Source organism: Acartia tonsa, chromosome 11 (genome assembly GCF_053477335.1).
Source record: "Acartia tonsa isolate MP-2025a chromosome 11, ASM5347733v1, whole genome shotgun sequence".
Classification (NCBI taxonomy): domain Eukaryota; kingdom Metazoa; phylum Arthropoda; class Copepoda; order Calanoida; family Acartiidae; genus Acartia; species Acartia tonsa.
Window position 1 is genome coordinate 10,410,550 of NC_137270.1, and position 15,897 is coordinate 10,426,446.

At 33.0% G+C, this 15,897-nt stretch overlaps 1 protein-coding gene across 1 annotated transcript; it reads right to left on the bottom strand.

Moving 5' to 3' along the window:
• Positions 1-171: 171 nt before the first annotated feature.
• LOC145331509 (uncharacterized) lies at positions 172-14,065 on the bottom strand. Its single transcript, XM_080176199.1, has 23 exons — positions 13,505-14,065; positions 13,069-13,107; positions 12,584-12,642; positions 12,156-12,318; positions 11,929-11,982; positions 11,291-11,374; positions 10,604-10,641; positions 10,186-10,266; positions 9,274-9,350; positions 8,540-8,642; positions 7,982-8,052; positions 7,227-7,548; positions 6,693-6,799; positions 6,218-6,268; positions 6,030-6,094; positions 5,446-5,560; positions 4,966-5,053; positions 4,510-4,583; positions 3,645-3,787; positions 3,198-3,302; positions 2,700-2,810; positions 2,346-2,443; positions 172-1,559 (listed from the first exon to the last, which is right to left on the bottom strand). Exons 1-23 carry the CDS (start codon positions 13,630-13,632, stop codon positions 1,411-1,413), a joined length of 2,325 nt encoding a protein of 774 aa, XP_080032325.1. The 5' UTR covers positions 13,633-14,065; the 3' UTR covers positions 172-1,410.
• Between the last annotated feature and the right edge of the window lie 1,832 nt (positions 14,066-15,897).

The window sequence follows — 15,897 nt, forward strand, 5'->3', positions numbered from 1 at the left end:
TAACTTTTAAACTCTGTGCACGCCACTGCATGATAGTATGTATTTTTGATAAGTAGTTGTTCATTTTGCACCCCAGATTTTGTTTCTCTCTTTTTAACAAAAACCTAATATTATTATATAAACAGACCTTTTTTTTGCTTTTAAAAACCAATTAACCGACCAGTGTAATGTTCAAAAAATATTTTCACTCATTTATCTCTGATAGTAACGAATTTTTTTTTTACAAACCGACATATTGGAGTAATAGAAAAGCTTTGTTGTTTAAAAAAACATACCATAAATTTTAAATAATTTATTGTTAAAAAATATACCTACATTTTATAGTAAAAGTGAAAAAAAATATTTAAAAATAATATAAAAAATGCATACAAATATCAATACATTATTTAAGCAACAATATTACATTACACATTAGATTAAATAAACTATATACATACATGCACAATAAAAAAATAATTTTATGGGAATCAATACTATAATCTATTTTGTTAATATAAAAATAATAAAAGTTCATAGGTAATTAAGATAAAAGAATGTAATTATGGCAAAGATGTGAATTGAATACCTATTTATTTTAGAATTAGTAAAAAATCAGTCTTTTTTCTTCAGCATGCTCAGCGATTTTTGTCTTTCTAAATCTTAAAATAAAATCATTGAAATAGTTTAATATATATGACTGTTATTCACATATGATTTGATTTTACTTCAATATTTGAAAGGTTAGAAAAAGGTATAAAAATTAAAAACATAACAATTTATATAAAGTTTAAATCCAGTAATTTAGTTTCAGTTGTTGTTTAAAGCTGGGTTAAATCAATATTAAAAACCGCAATTTTACATCAATCTTAAAAATTCCTGAGTGACTTATGACAAAAAATAAACATGCATAAATTTATAACAAGAATGACAACATCAATAAGTAGCTATGCACAAAAAATCATGGATGGGTATAATGAGAAGGGGTATTTAAAGAGCATTCGTTAAAATCAAGAATATTATATTGGAGAAAAAATGACGAAACCTTTCTCACGTAGTTTTATATTTTAACATTTTTAGGTTTTTCATTGCATGAATGGGAGACCGACTGACAAAAAATAAAATACTGGATGCTCATGGATACAGAGAATCTTCAAAAAAATCAGCCATCTATTTTGAAAATCATAATTCCCTCATAGCGTTACGGACTGTCAGTGAACGGACAGTCAAACTGAATTATAGAGTAGCTTCGCTACTAAAAATGATAATAAGTAGAATAAAAGTTCAAGATAAATTGGTAAAGTTTGTCCAAGAAAAAGTAAATGGGTTTAAATTTGAATATCACCAAATTGGTTTATCAATTAATCTGTTTTGCAATTAGCAAAAAATCATAACTGTAATACTCATTAATAGTATTCATGGAATGACCAACTATTATGATGGAAATGTTCTATCATTAATAAACCTACAGTCTTTGCATGAAAAGTTGAGAACATCTGGTTTTGGATCTTTGTTGCTCTTGTTTAGACAGGATAGATGTGCCGGACGGTTACAGAAAATACAAAACAAATACTTTCCACTATCTGAAATAAAATTAAGGTGAAAAATTTTAAAATCAATATTTTGAGGTGTTAATATCATTTTAAATCAAGATTCCTCAAATGCTGGATTAAAAAGATTTATTCTTGTCCCTTGTTTGGTATTAAATACCAAATTGCCATAGTTATTAAGAAATTAAGCCTACCTAGGTAGTTTTAAAATTATATTTTCTCTAGGGTCACTTTAAAAAAAGAAGGGGAGGGGTTAGACTAAGACTAATGTAAGTTATAGCCATAATCCATATTGATCCAGTGCAGCGGTTAGCAAGATCTTTCAATACAAATACACACAGACTCTGATATTCTGCCACTTTTATGTAAGGATTTTTTTGGGTAGACTTTAAATATTCAATGATCCCCCCCAAAAAATCAGAACTCTTATTTAATTATGAAAAACTAGCGGCATCGCCCCTAGCCCCTAGGGGCTTTAACCAAATAGGTAATTAAAAAAAAATTAAGTACTACTGGACGGTGCTGCCGCCAGTAGTTTTATGTAAACTAACTTCTCCATAAGAAAAAAATCTACCTCTCCATAAGAAAAAAATCTAACTTCTCCGCAAGAAAAAAAAATCGGAGGGGGGATTTTTTAATTTTGAGAGGGTTGGGGGTGTCCCACTCCCCAAGAAAATAGCTTAAAACCACCACAGGACCAATATGTATTTACCCTGAAGAGTAGAATACGATCGGTTCAATGGTTACCGAGATCTTAAGCTTCAGACGGACGGACGGACAGACAGACATCAAGCTACTTTGTATTATAGATATAATTACCCAGTTTTGACTGTTTAAGACAGACCAAACACTTCCTATCTTTATCAAGGAAGCTGCGGCTCTTAAATTTTCGAGGCGGCACCCCTTGGTCAGCAAATCTAAAAGAAAATAAATCTAGTTTTTACATTTTAATTTAATGAATGAGAGAACGTATCTTTAAAGCTATAAATAGTAGAATTATTAAAAGTAGGACTTAGTCAATGTCCCATTCCTATCAAAAAACAAGGATGATAAAATCCATGAGAAGAGAAGCAAACAAATCATGGATGTAAAAACGAACAAAATGAGTTACAGAGCAGATGTTCAGTAATTATAAAAAAAATGTAGAGTAGCTTCGCTACTTAAAAAAGATACCTGCAATATTTATTGAACTCACAAAGAGCATGTTCTACAAGTTTTGCATCAATTTTGATTCCTGGAGGAATATTTAGCTCCAGCCAGGCCTGGTCCGCCTCCTGCAGCACTCTGACAACAACAAAAATATTGTAAATGCAACATAACTTATTAAAAATGTTTGTACACTGCTCGTATATGTATAACCCAATCAAGGTTAAAAATAAGTTTTTGAGCCAACGAATGAAAGAACGTGTTTATTAAAATTTGGAGACGGTTAAAAATTTACAGAAAAACTATTGGTTCCTTTTGAATTATAATAGGACTAAAAATGATTCAAAATCAACTTTAAGATGTCAATAACTGCAGAACTGATTGAGTTCTCCCTTTTAGAGAAGCTACTTATAGATTGGATCAGAGATGGTTTTAGATATTGTTTTCCCACTTCTTACTCCTTTGAAAACAGAGTTCTTGGAATCTAGGGGCGCAACCGCTATTAGTATAGAAAATAAAACTTACTTTGCAAGAAACTTAGTTCCTTGCTGCGGTCTCATATAATTCTTCAGGGCAAACTGAAGTCCTTTGACAGCTCCGGGCCCTAGACATGCCCAGTCTTCAGTACACCTAAATAGAATTGAAATAAATTTAAAACTTTAAATTAAACAGAGTGGTTGTTGCGTGATAAAAGATATCAAATATTTTGTTTATTGAAAACAAGGATGATAACATGAAAGAAGGAAAAGCTTTGCGAAATCCGATAATTGCTTCTAGGGGCATTTGAAATTAGAGGAGTGAAGGTTGACGATCCTCCATTTTTATTTTAATAATTTGACGACAGGAATAGTTAGTTCTTTGTGCTTATTTTCAATAAAACAAGAACAAAAGTAGCCTAAATAGAATAGGTATAAGGTAATTGCATAGAAATAAAATCTTTGAATAAGCTGTTAAATAAAAGTTAAGTTGTACCTGATCAAATTAACCTCTGTAAGATCGCAGACAACTTGCCAAGCAAAGAAATTACCAAAATTTTTGATTGCCTTGATAACCTCAAATGCCTGCTCTGTTCCAGAGGCTGACAACAGATCTTTCACCAACTCAGTAAGGTTGTCCTAAAAAGTAGGGTTGGGCCGGATATCTGGCCAACGTTCGATATCCGGCAAATTACCGAATATCCGGCCGGATAACCGGATATCCGGCGTCAAAAATCAGCCGGCCGAATATTGAAAATGGCCGGATATCCGGCCGGATAACCGGCCAAACCGGATATCCGGCCCAACCCTACTAAAAAGACAGATAACATTAAACTTTAAAAATTATCAACTACCTACTTGTCGGGGTTGGCCGTTGCAGGTGATTGTTTAACAAACTCAAATGCAGTTTTGGAAGAAATAGTTCATGTCTATTTAATTTACTGACAATTTTGATGATTAAACAATACCATCCTTCCATATTTCATGGTGGATTAAAGTAGAACAACTGCCATATTCTGGAATGTATTTTGTAGAAACAAGATACTGTTACAGACAGACAGAAAGACATAATAAGTTTGGCAGATTAAAGTTTAATAGTTATTTCTCGCATCGTATTATAAACGGCTTTCCGCGGATATAGAATGTACAATTATGAGATTAAAACTAGTTTTTTTAGCCCCGAGGTGACGAAGTCACCGGCTAAAAAAACTAGTTTTAATCTTATGATTGTACATTTCTATATTCGTAGAAAGCTTGATATAATACGATGCTAGACATAGTTTTTTCGTATGGATGAGAACCGGTTCCTATCCACCGGATTCGAATGAATACGAGAAAAGAAATTACTCTTTTTTTATTACCTTTATAAAATTGACTGTATCTGTATATCTGTCAAAGCCCATGTTTTGATGAACACCAGTAAATACTGTATCACCCTAACATTTCAAACTGGTAAATACATGCATATTTCTAAAAAATCTAACCACAACGTATACTTTTTTAATGATAATTACAAGGAATGCAGCTCGCTCGTAGCTAAGATATTTTTCGCAATTTTTTTTATAAAAGAAGTTTGAGATTTGTCTGTGCTTTTTAAAGGATTACAAACAAGCTAGAATATAAAATCTACATTCCTAATGGAGACTATACTTTGTCCAGAACAGATTTCTACAATTTTTAAGGAAATGATTATTGTTTCCCCCCCAAAAATATACTTCTTTGGAAAATATTGTGCTGATGAGAGGGGGGAATTGGGAAGTATTTCTTCAACATTTGTTTTGCCGAGTTTATTGCAGTAATTATTGTATAAAACCATTCCTGATCTAGAATTGCTTTTGCTAGGGTGCAGAACTCCTTGAACTCTCCAGGGCCAGGTATCCGTCCAAATTGCTTAAATGTTTCAACCTAAAAAAAGTACCAATCAATATACAAATAGAAAAAAATGTATATTGCAAAACAAATTGTTGTGTTCATGTATAGAAATTATATACAACTATATAATTTCAAGGAAGTATTATGGTAGACGAATAAATCAGCAACTGATTTCACGCCAGTATTCCTAACATGAGCCTACTAAGTTTTACCTATATTGGCAGGTGTCCTGCTTTAATCCACTTTATATTGAAAGGAGCCTTAACTTCGATAAGACAGATACTGAAGTTCAGTTAATAATAAATAAAAAAAGGCTATATTATATATCTAATTTATGACTCTTGGCCAACAAACTCAAATAATTATCTTAAATCTTTTTAATTATTTTATCTTTTCCCATGGGTTTCAAATTATTTTTAGTGTACCTTATTCATAAGTCTGTAGGCACAACATTTGAAGAGAACAATGCTTAGAAGCTCCTCTTTTCCTTTGATGGTCAATAAGGACTCTAATAGGTCTTCTCGTAGATATTGTGTTCCTCTACAGTTAACAAAACATTTAATATCCAATTATATTTAGCATAGGAAGTGTGGGAGATTACTACACGACTTGCATAGTTAGAAGCTAAAATTATTTGTATGTTTATTGAGTCTTATTTGATAACTAAATTTCGTTTGTCTTATTTAAAAATCTTTAATATATTTAAAAAAAAAAAAATACTTATTCATGTTATAAAATATAAATCAACTCAAATCGTTATGATATTGAAAAAAATAACTTTTTTTTATGTTATGATAGGATCTAATACTACAAGTTCCCGCAGGCCAGAAAGTTAGTTTTATTGGGGCTTTCACTCAAAACTTTTCTTTTTGACCAACCAAAACCACGTCCTCCTACAAAATCCCTACAATCCTTGCTAGGCTGTTTTAACCATTACTTAACCTAACAAACAAGAAGTATAAAAATAAAATAGAATTAAGAATTAATAGGTAGGTAGGTATTAGTTTTCCTGTCTAGTTCTCTGGCGAGATTTGTGAACTTCTTGTATACAAATATTTCATCTCTACCATCGTCCTAAAATAAAACATTATGGATATCACATCTTATAGTGCAGTGGTTTTAGCTACTTGATTCATTTTTCAATTAACACCCCTGGACAAGTACCTATTGAAGATTTAAAGAAAAAACTTTGTATACCTCTAGTTGCATCCTTTTCAGTTCCCAACGTTTCATTCTTTCGTGGCAAAACTGAAATTAAACCAATAAAATTTTTCTAATTGTTTGAAGAAGTAAAAACTATTTTAAAAAACCTCTAAAGTAAATACCTACAGATTTTTTAAATATTGGTTGAAGAAGTAAAAAAGGCATAAAAAATCAACTAGGTAGGTATTTCATTCATGTTTAAACAATTCAAAACGTTTTCACTAGATATAGATGATTGACTTTAAGACTTAAAATTATGATTTTGTAATATACCTAGGTATGCATCTTTAAATGTGATTTATTGTTGTAAGTGGTGCTAACAATCATTTTTAATAAAACTATTTGCCTATCAAATTCTACAAATATATCCTAAGGATTTATACTTTAAATTCCTTGTATAATTGTATGCACTTATGGAACTATTATTTTAAAATTTTTTGTATTTGCTAATGAACTAATAGGTACCTACCTTGATAAAAGTAGCAACTCTCTTTATTATTTCTTCATTGTTTCTAAACTGATACAGAGAGGGAGACATTTTTGTAAGCAAAGACACATCAATTTCTTCTGAGACTCCTAATTAAATACGAGGACAATAATATGAAAAAATATTAAAGATTATCAACTATTATCTACTTAAGGAAGGAATTGGACATTGGAATGTAGATTAGACTTGTACCCAAAGTTTTATGAAAAGGATTTCTCATTAGTTGGCTTAGGAAACTTTAATGACTTTTGTGAAATCTTGACTTGGCTGTGAAAAATTTAAGTATCCAAAATTTTCCAGCAAAAAATTTAATTTAAAACATGTGTTGATTTTTGTCCTTGTTGGGGAATAGAATAGTTGGTGCGCGTCCTTTTTATGAATAATAATATACTTAAATAAGGGGTAGGAAAATGTTTATCGAAATTGAGGGTGCACATCAATTTATCGTCCATTGTCTTATCCCTTTAGATCCCTGACTCGTCCCTCCATTAAAGGATGAAATTTAAATAAACTTACCTAATTGGTTCATTACTTTTGCAAGAGGTATCAAATCCATCTTTTTCGATTTTGGCATTCCGTAATTTTTGTCTTTCTTTGAAAGATGATTTTTATGAACATAACCTCCACTTTTAGGGAGGTTCACTTTTGTTATTACACATGGCTTGGAGTTGATTTTAACATGCTCGTTTAAAAAGTTCTGATATTTCTTGGAAAAATCAGACTTTTGCACAGTTACAGATGTTCCACAGCTTGAGTTTAGACAGTAGCTTCTTACTGTACATTTTATTCTGTCGTACGTTTTTGTATAGGAATCTATAGGTCCAACTTTTTGGTACGGCTAACAAAAGAATTATTTATTAAAACAGGAATATACATGCATGGAAAAAAACATTAATTTCAAATCTAAGGTGGGTGTTGTTTTTAAACATAAATAACGTTTAAAAACTCGACTTTTCAAAAGTGTAAGCTTACAAATCTTCGAACCGTCCAACAAAGTTAAATTTTAAGCTCTGATCGGTAAGAGTACAGCTACTTAACTTTTACCTTCTCTATTCTTCCACTTTACTAATGTCTCCAGAGCTAAATGATTTAAAGATCCTGCTCAGGACCATAAAAAAATATGCAACAATCATATAGTTTTAATCAAAAGCGTGAAGATGTGATGTGCCTTCTTCCCATAATTTAATATTGGTAAGTTTTCCTTCCCCCTTTTTTTATAATTACAAGAAATAAAAAAAAATTGTGCACTAGTTTAAATAGACAATTCTTTCCTTATCACAAAGCGAAAATTTGATAAAAATATCATCTCTATCTTCAATTTGGTTTACAGGTTGAAAATAGCCTAAAACAAAACAAGATAAAATCATTGGTTAAAAAGTTAAAACACTAGGTGATATGTTGGAATCAATGAGTATTCTATAAAAGTCCCCTATGTTTTTAAGGCAACAAATAAGATGAGTTAAATTTGGGACTGCACCAGTGTAATCTACAATCCAATGTCACCTCCCTCCTTGATTTCTAGTATGAAAATGTTACCAAATTGTTAAGTACCTACTAAAAAAGTAAATGGCCAGAAAAATACATTTAGCACTAAGATTTTAATCAATAGCTGGTTCAGACGGTCCAGTGGTCCAGGTAATCATATACCCAGCATTAGGTTTTTTGTTTGTTTGTACGTTCATAACCCGCTATTGACATAATCGACCAAGTTCTCCGTTAAAACTTTAGATGTCCCTAGAGGCTACGGGGGCAACTGCTAGTAAACGTTGAATACTGATAGACAGACAGGTAACTTGTAAAGTAGTTTTACTTCTAAATATACATTTTACCTTTTTCATCAAACAACTCAAAATCTTTGACATTATCCAATGTTGTTTTTGATATCGAATCTTCTTTTCTTGGTAAAGAGGGAATTGAGGTAGGTGGTGATATCTGTATCAATCATAATGATAATCCTAATTAAAGTAACAGGATGTCTATCTGTTTGTTTGTACCTAAGGTTCTCGCTAACCAATGAACCGATATGGTAGCTACTCATAGGTCCTGGAAAGGTTTATAACTAATATGGGGGAGGGTACCACCACCCTCCCAATCGAAATCGCCCTAGAAAAAATTATCCTCACAAATTTTTTTTAACTCTTTTTACTTTTTCTTTTAAAATCTAAAATGAAAAATTGGGTTATCGAATTCAACTCAATCCTCCTTAAGTGCCCCTAGAGGCCTCTAGGGGGCGTAGCCGCTAGTTATATTATTTTTTTTATTAATATGTAGAATTTAGTTAATCTTAAGGTTTTTATGTCATAAGAAAAGATTGAAACTCTACTCAATAGTGGTTTCTCATTGTCGTTGCTTGGACATGAATTGGGTCATTTTTTGTTAGTTTTTGACCAAAACTGTAGGGTCTATATTGAAAAGAGTGAAGTAATCGGTTTTTTTTAACACTCTTTAACAACTGACAAAATAGTTAGGCGCAATTTGAGAGGTCTCTCTTACTTTAAGAAAACTTTTGAGAAAACATAAATGATTCTGAACATTTTTTTTTATTTATCATTAGGTAATTTTCCTTAATTGTGGTAGTCTTGAATTCGTTTATATTAAGTTGTATTTTACATGGCTTTAACTTTTTCCAATTCCAGGTTTCTAAAATAGTTTTATTCATTAAAAGATGAATTTGGATGCTTTTACATGGCTTTAACTTTTTCCAATTCCAGGTTTCTAAAATAGTTTTATTCATTAAAAGATGAATTTGGATGCTTGTTGTAATCAAAATGAAACCAAAAGTATAAATCCTCTATTTTACCATCTTTTTTGTTGTTAAAACAACCTAATCTAGCCTTTAGTAACAATTAACACGATCCCTACTCCATACAATTTATTACAAAACAAGGATGACAACATCCATAAAAGCGAAGCATTGAAACGGCAGGACAAAGGGACATTAACACTTATATAGTGTCAGAACTGCATAATCAGAATAAAAATAAAAGAGTCAAAGCAAAATTGTAAACAAATTTGATGAAATACTGCTTGATACAGGATAATGTTTATGGACATACTTACATTTTTAGGACTTGATTACAGAGTTGCTTCGCTTATAACATTATACTTTGTTGTCCCAGGAATCAATATACCAAAAATCAGATCAATCGGATGATTAAATCTTATAAAAATTTGTTGTTAAAAAAGAAAAAAATCAACATGTTTAAAATGGACGTAAGGACATTTTGGTAATGATTATAGAGTTGCTACGCTTTCTAAATCGTACCTAACTACTAAAGGAATCACCATGCAAAGTTTGAAATCCATAGGACAATTCTAAAAGGCTTAAATTAACGAAAAAAGCTATCCGTTACGGACGGACGGACGGACCCTAATTATAGAAAAGCTTCGCTTTTAAAAAAGGGAGGAGGGCCCGGTCTGTGCACTTTGAGGAAACCGCCAAAACTTTCCTTACATTAAACTTAACTTTTTATACCTTGAATATTTTTCAGATTACATTTAGAGATGTTTATTCTGACATCTTGATTCAACTTCACTGAACGAAAAGCATCCAAGTCTATTTAGAATAATTGTTATTATTTTCTTACAAAATAAGATGTTTCTCCCAGCTGGCTAATATAACAGTACCCCTTCCCCCTTATGACTTTACCCCATCCCCTCTCCTAATCATGGAAGAACATGTTCACCTTATTTGAGGACTATGTTAGCAATCTAAATTGACGACAAAATTTCCTTGTCATAATATCCAAGTATTCCTATCTATTCGTTATCAGACTATCCATAGCTATCATGCCAAATGCTTTGTTATAGTCAAATATACAAATATTTTAAAAGTATTACAAACTTTTTCACTATTGTGGAAAATAATTTCAACTTTGTGTAAGAAAATTTTCCTGTATATTTAAAGTCAAAGTCATCAGTAGCACTAGATCTATCATAACATAATTTAAATTCATAATCAATAAAAATCATATCATATCCTATTATATAAAGTAACAAGGTGTTTTGTCTGTATCGAAGGATCTCCCTAACTGCTGTACCGAGCGGATTCTCCTTTACAAGGTAGCTTCTCGTAGGTCCCGGGAAGGTTTATAACTATTTTAGGGGAGGGTAACACCACCCTTCTAAGAGAAATCACAAAAGAATCGAAATTTTTAAAAATATTCTAGAGACTTAAACAAAACATAGACACGAAATAAAAAAAACAATTAAAGTGCCACTAGAGGCCTGAATTAAAAATTTTATTTATTTTAATATTCATGGAAAATTGTCTGTAATATAAAAAAAGCTTTCCGCAGATATAAAATATACAATTTATTATAAGATTAAAACCAGTTTTTTAGCCCCGAGGTGCCGAAGGCACCGACAAAAAAAACTGGTTTTAATCTTATGATTGTACATTTATATATTCGTAGAAAGCTGGATATAATACGATGCTAGACATAGTTTTTTCGTATGGATGAGAACCGGTTCCTATCCACCGGATTCTAATGAATACGAGAAATAATTTTAAACAACTTTTCCGACAACACGTTTATACTTGCAGCAAATTTTCAGGATTTTTTAAGTATGTTATTTTCCTGGATGAATTTGATGACTTTTTGGGTATGTAGATGACTGATGACACTGTGGATAAATTATCATCTGAGTTAGGTTCACTTCCACTTTTATAATTACATTGTTCATACAAAATTTACAAGCCAAACATTTTTAGTTAGTTTAACCATCAGGTAGTTGGTACTGCCATAAAGACATATTAATATGAACTTTAATAGGTAGGTATCTTATTAACAAAAAACCATCCCTTTAAATTGCAAAACATTTTTATTATAGTTATAACTGAGCACAAAGATAAATTACCTCTGTCTAATGCCATTGTTTTCTATTTACCTAATCTAACTATTGATGATTACAATACATACCTAGAACCTACCATCTTAAAAAGAATTTTTGCACAAATTCCTTTTTTGGTAAATAAATCTGTTTACCTACCCTCTTAGTTTTGATTTTAAAACTAAGAGTCTCAAAAAAAGGTGGCGGCATTGAGCTAAACTACACAAACAAGAACAGGCTTTTCTAGTAGAATAAATATTTCGCTTTATTTAAGCTTTCCCAATTCTAATCATTTGAGAGTATCTGTGCAATCATTTCAATGAACTAACCCTTTTTTTTAAGAAATGAAATATGAAAACGAGAATTAAATGTTTTGTATGAACACCTGTAGAGAGGATTTAAATAATATCCAGTTACATGTTCTAAAATTGGTTGTTTTCTGGAATCAAAATTAAATATTCATATAAAATAATGTCTATCAATCCATTTTATTGACTAGGTACCTATTTTGACTGTTTCCAGGGAGGGTGGGAGACACTTGGCTATAAATCGTACTAGTACCCAAAAAATTTTGACAAAACATTGTCTGGGGATAAAAAGAATATTTGTTTCCTTGTAATATTTTCTTCAACAATAATGCAATCATCATCAGAAATTTCCAGGTGGTTGGGACCTACATCTGTTGAGGTATCCAGATGGTTAAAACTACTATCTCCACTATTCTCAAGGCGGTTAGGGCTGTTATCTCGTGTTGACGGAGAACTTTTGCACAACCCTAAAAATTAAGTTGTGAATTTTTGAATCTTTTTTTTTCATTAATGTAGAATACCTACCACACAATTGCAAAATGGATGATTTCATGAGGTGACTTTGAATAAAAAATGTGGATTTAGTTATTGGTAGGTAAATGAAATCTTTAAAATAGCTATTCATCTAAAATACCTGACAAGGAGTTAATTCTACTTACCACATAACAAGCAGAGACAAAGTTAGTCATAGGGTAGCATGCGCATGCCAGTACTAATAACAAAAACTCTTACCATTTTGCTTAATATCTGTTCCAGATTGATTGTCTAAACTGTATTCAGGATACCATTCTCTATACCATGTATTTAATCACAAAATAGAAAGGAGATAGTAATTTTTGGCAGATATTGCAATTTTTAAAATACATTGTAAATTATGAATTAAAGGTGTAAAATCCTATAGGTATGTAACTCCAGAACTCTGAAAGACAGACCAATGTTATACAATTATTAGTCCAACTTGTTGTCGAGCAGGTGATAGGTTAGGATCTCGGCCAAACACCGCATCATAACTAAAGACGTTGAAATTGTTTCCTACTCCTCCTATGTCCTATACCCTCAACACTAATAATAAAATTGTATTAGTGCACTTCACTTGCAAGATTTGGATAAGAGAGATGCACCAAAAAAAAGAGCTAATGGCGAATCCCGTCTGGTCCTCTGGAGGACAATAATCACAAATACAATCAGTGGCTCCAGGTATAATTAAAAATACATTCCTTGCAAATGAAGTTATATTTATTTCTTCTTCTTCACTACTGAATATGAATCTGTTAGCTTTTTTGTTAAAAGGGATAGTTGCATGAAGTGCATTTAAAAAAAATCCTCTCTAGCATAAGTTACAACTTTACAAGTATGCCATCATGCATATATCACAAGAATACGATTTTCAAGTTTTGATATTTTTTTAATTAAATGGTAGAAAATTGAAATTCTTTCAAATATATGTCCCATAAATGTATTTTTAACTGTTGAACAGGAAAAAATATTCAGTTCACCGGCCAGGTAAATTCAAATTGAAATGCATTTCTTTGTATCATAAGGACAAAACATATAGTTTTACAGGATCTCTAATACTCAAGAAAATGTCTGCAACATGCCTCCATGTCTGTATAATTTTAGAGTTAATAGACTACAAATAAGCTAATCAAATGCCTGGAATCCGAAGAATATTCTTTAAACTTTTTATTGCAATTTGTTGTTATTTTTTTTCTTTTTTTATTCTTTACAACTGGTTCCAGAACTATTGTTGAATGCATAGTGGAGTGGATGATTTTTGTCATTTTGTCATCTGAAAAATAACACAATAATTGAGTAGAAGAAAAATAAAAAGGTAACAAAGAATATTAAAGCAAGTGATACTGATTTAAAAATTTTAATATCTGACTATCAAATTTTTGTAAAATTATTACAAATAGTTATAGTTACAAAATACATTATCTGGATAAGAGAATCAAACTGTTAAATGTTTTCAACAAAAATCACAATATTTTACATACAATTCAAAATTCATTTTCAATGTAAATATTTTAAGGCACAAACATAATATTAGTGAGATTCAAGGCACACAGTCAGTTTTTTTTTTAGATATTTTTCTGAGATCATAAAGGGGGGGGTTTTTAATGCAACCATCTCGTAATCAATGTATAAATGGCACTTAGAATTCGAATTTTGATCTGAAATTTTGCATGAGTAATCCTTGGTAGGTCTATTTTCCCTAAATCAAACAAAAAGTTGGAAAAGTAACGGCTGGCAGCTGGCGGCTCAGCCGTTTAGCCATTTTTTGCCTATTTTCAGGGCAAATTCATCATTAATTACGTAGGAATCAACTTTTAAAAACATATTTTTGGTTTAATTCATGTTAAATGATAGCAATAACCATTTTTAAAATTTCTAGTGCCAGCTGCTAAACGGCTAGAACCGGCTGAAAACGGCTGGGAGCTGTCAAGAGTATGATGAGTAGATAGTGCATGTGACATGTCTAGGGGTAAGTTTATATGGTTGCTGAGCTCAAAAATGCTACCAAAAATAGTGGCAGCCCATCCATATGGCAGCTGGGTAACAGCTGCAGCTCAGCTGGTAGCGGCCAAGAGTAGAATAAGTAGATGGGGCTTGTGATGTGTCTTGGGGTAGGTTTTTATGGGTGCTGAGCTCAATAATACTACAAAAATAGTGGCAGCTCATCCATATGTCAGCTGGGTAACGGCCGCTGCTCACCTTGGAGTGGCCAAGAATAGAATGAGTAGATAGGGCTTGTGATATGTTTAGGGGTAGGTTTTTATGGTTGCTGAGCTCAAAACTGCTACCAAAAATAGTGGCGACCAATCCACATTGCAGCTGGGTAACAGCTACAGCTCAGCTGGGAGCGGCCAAGAGTAGAATGAGTACTTAGGGCTTGTGAGGTGTCTAGGGTTAGGTTTTAATGGGTGCTGAGCTCAAAAATACTACCAAAAATAGTGGCCGCCCATCCATATGGCAGCTGGGTAACGGCCGCAGCTCACCTTGGAGTGGCCAAGAGTAGAATGAGTAGATAGGGCTTGTGACATGTTTAGGGGTAGGTTTTTATGGTTGCTGAGCTCAAAACTGCTACCAAAAATAGTGGCGACCAATCCACATGGCAGCTGGGTAACAGCTACAGCTCAGCTGGGAGCGGCCAAGAGTAGAATGAGTACATAGGACTTCTGAGGTGTCTAGGGATAGGTTTGAATGGGTGCTGAGCTCAAAAACACTACCAAAAATAGTGGTGCAGCTTGGTAACAGCTGCATCTCAGCTGGGAGCGGCCAAGAGTATAATGAGTACATAGGGCTTGTGACGTGTCTAGCTGAGCTGTAGCTGTTACCCAGCTGCCATGTGGATGAGCCGCCCCTATTTTTGTTAGTATTTTTGAGCTCAGCACCCCTAAAAACCTACCCCTAGACACGTCACAAGCCCTATCTACTCATTCTACTCTTGGCCGCTCTCAGCTGAGCTGCAGCCGTTACTCAGCTGCCATGTGGATTGGTCGCCACTATTTTTGTAGTAGTATTAAGCTCAGCAAACATAAAAACCTACCCCAAGACACGGCGCAAGCCCTATCTACTGATTCTACTCTTGGCCGCTCCCAGCTGAGCTGCAGCTGTTACCCAGCTGCCTTAGTGATGGGCCGCCCCTATTTTTGGTAGTATTTTGAGCTCAGCACCCCTAAAAACCTACCTCTAGACACGTCACAAGCCCTATCTACTCAGTCTACTCTTGGCCGCTCTCAGCTGAGCTGCAGCCGTTACCCAGCTGCCATATGGATGGGCTGCCACTAGTTTTTGTAGTAGTATTGAGCTCAGCACACATAAAAACCTATCCCTAGACACGGCACAAGCCCTATCCACTCTTGGCCGCTCCCAGCTGAGCTGCAGCTGTTACCCAGCTGCCATAGGGATGGGCTGCCACTATTTTTGGAAGCATTTTTGAGCTCAGCAACCATAAAAACCTACCCCTAAACATGTCACAAGCCCTATCTACTCTTCATACTCCTGGCCGCTCTTAGGTGAGCTGCGACCGTTACCCAGCTGCC

Excerpts from the sequence above, each read along its gene's own strand:
- LOC145331509 (XM_080176199.1), bottom strand. The coding sequence starts at position 13,632 with ATGACAAAAATCATCCACTCCACTATGCATTCAACAATAGTTCTGGAA. Across the intron at positions 11,375-11,928 it reads TATTTAAATCCTCTCTACAG|TGGAAGTGAACCTAACTCAG; the intron begins GTGTTCATACAA and ends TAATTATAAAAG. Across the intron at positions 6,269-6,692 it reads GAGTTGCTACTTTTATCAAG|TTTTGCCACGAAAGAATGAA; the intron begins GTAGGTACCTAT and ends GTTTAATTTCAG.